General features: G+C 50.1%; 1 protein-coding gene across 1 annotated transcript; it reads right to left on the bottom strand.

Annotated features, from left to right (window-relative positions):
* Window positions 1–424: 424 nt before the first annotated feature.
* On the bottom strand, window positions 425–3,029 carry VOLCADRAFT_87945 (uncharacterized protein; the record flags this gene model as incomplete). Its single annotated transcript, XM_002947575.1, has 4 exons — window positions 425–568; window positions 967–1,206; window positions 1,481–1,591; window positions 2,994–3,029. The coding sequence occupies 4 exons, from the start codon at window positions 3,027–3,029 to the stop codon at window positions 425–427; spliced, it is 531 nt and encodes a 176-aa protein (XP_002947621.1).
* Window positions 3,030–3,595: the final 566 nt, after the last annotated feature.

The following is a 3,595-nucleotide window of genomic DNA, read 5'->3' as shown; positions in this document are numbered from 1 at the left end:
GAAGCATGGCCATCGCCACAAGCAATTGGCAGCAGGACAAGCAAGGCTCTGGTCCGGGGGGACATTCTACACTCTCTCCCTAAAACGCTCGGAATCCCTAAATGACCAATTCGGTCGCACAGTAGCCCGCATCGCTTTAGACCTCGTGCCAACCCTGTGCTACATCTCCATTCGCACCGCTCGGCCAGCCGAGCATAGCAATCTTCAATTCGTTCTTCAAAACAATAAGGGTTTTACTTTATGCGTACGCTACACAGAGAAATTCAGCAAACCCGATAATGCAACTTCCCAAATAAGTCGGTAAAGAAGAGACGCAATTCGTATGGCAAACTGCACTTAATCGCTACGTACGCGTGGGCAACCACATGCGGCTGGCTGCCTGCCAGCATTGACGCGCAGCAGACCATCCCTCTTTTATACACACCTATCGCTCGTCAACGCCATCATCCCCGTTGTCCATATCGTCCACGCTTCCGCCAGTATCGTGAATAGCAAAGGCGGTCCGCAGCTTCATCAGCCTTCTGCAGCTCTCCAGTAAGCCCGGGCCGATGCTTGCGAGATCAAGAACCTGCAGCATAGACAACATACAGAATCATGCCACACCGCAGGCCGAGAGCAAAAGCAAGGTCATGAAGACATATTAGTGCTAGGCTGCTCACATAGAGCATTACAAAAAAGGAAACCACAGGAAACCGGTTATAAATCGGCCCAGCCCAATGCAAGCTCGATTAATTAAGCGTGATTAAGAGTGCCTGTTTAATCTTAACGAAACAGATGAGCAAGCGCACATAAGTTATGGCATTGACAAAATTGGGCGAAAAGACATTTTGCTTCAACTGCTTTCGCGCCGCAGCAGAAAATTAAAAATTGCCAGGTACCGCAAAACGCGACATTAAAACTTGGGCTGGGCTGGCAAACGCTGATGCTAAGAAAGCGCGTGCTGCTACTGAATGTTACGGTACGCACCATCTCTGCACCAGCAAGAAGGTCGAGGTTTTCGGAATTCATATGTACGAGGGAATCGGTCATGGTGCTCAGATCTAGCCAGTGTGTGAGCACAGAGATTACGAAGAGCGTGGCGCGGACCAGCAGCGAGGGCGGCACCGCGGGACACAAAATGGTATCGACAGCGGAGGCCAGCTCTGCATCAGTCTTGATGTCATGCACGACGTCTAGGTGATCCAGAGATGCTGCCAACGCACAGAGCTTCAGGAGAAAAGTAGCAGTGGAAGCCATGGCCACCGCCGCGCGAAGCGCCCTTCGCACAAGCAAGCGTAGTGAGGGTGAGGCGCCGGGGCCCAGTAGAGCGTCCGCGACAGTCGCAGTCGTCCGTTTCATAAGTTTTTTCTGTAAGAGGTAGAGGAACGGAGTTTCCCACGCTCACTTAAAGGGGAGTGCGGAAGGGCAGGGAGAGGGGTGTTGCAATGCGGAATGACAAACGCCCACGCGGTCCCCGTAGGATATGCATGACAATGCACACCTGAAATTCCGTGAAGAAAAATTCGTTACCAACATTCAGCTTGTTCGCGGTCAGCAGCAGCGCGTCCGAGACTCGGTTGCGTCGCTGATCGGTCGCTGCTGTGCAGGCAGTCTGTGAACAAGCGCAGCGAAACGACATACGCAGTATGGCCGTTATGTCCATAATCAGTTCCATAGCAGAAATACTTGAAAATCCAGTGTCCATTTGCCGCTTTAGCTTACCGAAGGCAGAGATGGAAGGCCAAAGCGCGGCCGGAATGCCCCATCCCTCAGCTGCCGCAAAGCGGGCTTCATTGCCATGCAAGGCTTTGGAAGAACCTGACCGGGAGCACAATTCCCGAAAGAACCAGCAGCTGCGGCTGACTTCGTTACAAACGACTGCAGCTGACCACAAGCTTTCAGTTTCCAGTATGCAGCAGTAAATTAGGAGTCTAAGTAAGTATTGTTGGCAAAAGCCAGTCTTTGTCAAGCGCTAGCGGCAACTTCGGGTTGCGAGCGTTGCGTCTTCTAGGCGAATAGACGTTGGTAATGCTAGAAGTATGAAATGATGGAGCACGCGTACGGTACCTAACACTGCCTAAGTTGCCTAAAACTGAAGATGGGAATCCTGATACATGAAAAAATTTCCGCGCTTTCCATATTGTTGCCGAAGTGTACGACAGAAACAGCATTAAGGAAAGCGTTTCTTCTTTTTAGACATACAGTACGTTATATGATCGTCAGTCAGGTGCATCCAGACCAATGCATAGTTACTAGGGAAGCTTGTAACATAGTGCTTCAAGGGAGGTATGTTGCGCTTCAAGTTGCGCTTCGCAGGTAATGGAATGGCTCTCGACTTGCCTCCAGGATACTCAAGCGAAAAGCAAGACATCAGAAAAAACAGCCTCAACAGGGAACCAAGGAAATTCGTGCTCCGGAATATCGTATCCATTGTTTGGCCTCTAGCTTATACCACGAACCCAGGGAAGAAATACAGAAAGAGAAAATCAATTAAATTGCCCAAAGAGAACCCAATATATTAGATTGGTTATGCCATGGTGGAAAACTTTGGAGGTTTTCGAGATTCGGTACTACCTCCGAAAGGCTTTAGGCCCCGGGCGGGTTAAAAGGAAGTCATGGTTGTCCTGATTGCTAGCGCATTTTTCTAAATCATAGAAAGCAACGCATTCGGCGATGTGATCGCAAAACTCTGCTGTTGACCCCGATTCTTACCAATTACCGTATACTAAGTGAGTGGAGTAGAAGAAGTACCAGTCCCAATCAAAATGGAGTGAAGGCTTACGAATAATGGTTCCTCAGGCTAAGAAGTCCATGTCTTGCGTGCAACCTGCAGTATTCTTCTAGTAGCCTTTTCCATCATGCAGGTACATCATATCATAAGAGGTGTGTCAAAATGTGTGTCAAATTGTGTGTGTGTGTGTGTGTGTGTGTGTGTGCGTGTGCGGGCATGTGTGTGTATGTGTGCCTCTGTTACATGTATCGATCCGGGCCTGACGCTGGCCAGGGCACCTTACCGTACCCCGACGGAAACGACCGCCGAAGCACTCCATCGTTGGAGGGGCGTTATATCGGTCAGAATCCTATCCGTTCTCCCTTATCAACGCGCGCGCGCTTGTGCGTGTTTGTGTGTGTGTGTCATACACATTGAATTGCTCTACTCTCCGAATGTGCAACGGGCCCATACGAGCCGGATACCATGCCCCGCCACAGCGCCCACAACGTATGCGCGCACACACACACACTCGCTCTCTCACACACACACGAACATACATACGTATATACACAGTGCCCTGCATTTGACGTAAGCAATGTTCCATTCAAACAGAGAGAGAGAGAGAGAGTTGAAGTAGTGTTGTTCCCCTCAACATACACTACCCAGAGGACTCAACCGAACATGAAACACACATACAGAAACAGTTATGCAAGGTACACCGCCAACGTGGTAACGAACAAACGAACAACTACCAACGGACGGCCTTGCCACATTCAGCTCGGTACAGTCACAACCGCATCTCGAAAAAAAAGCCTAGTCTGAGCATCGCAGCCTAAGCGTACCGTGTATGTACGGCACACGGCAGCATCAGCACCCGTAGCACCTCAACTTGCGTAACCATCC

The sequence above is a fragment of the Volvox carteri genome (assembly GCF_000143455.1).
Source record: "Volvox carteri f. nagariensis unplaced genomic scaffold VOLCAscaffold_7, whole genome shotgun sequence".
Classification (NCBI taxonomy): Eukaryota; Viridiplantae; Chlorophyta; class Chlorophyceae; order Chlamydomonadales; family Volvocaceae; genus Volvox; species Volvox carteri.
The sequence above is the reverse complement of the archived record's forward strand: the minus strand, read 5'-3'. Positions and strand labels throughout refer to the sequence as shown.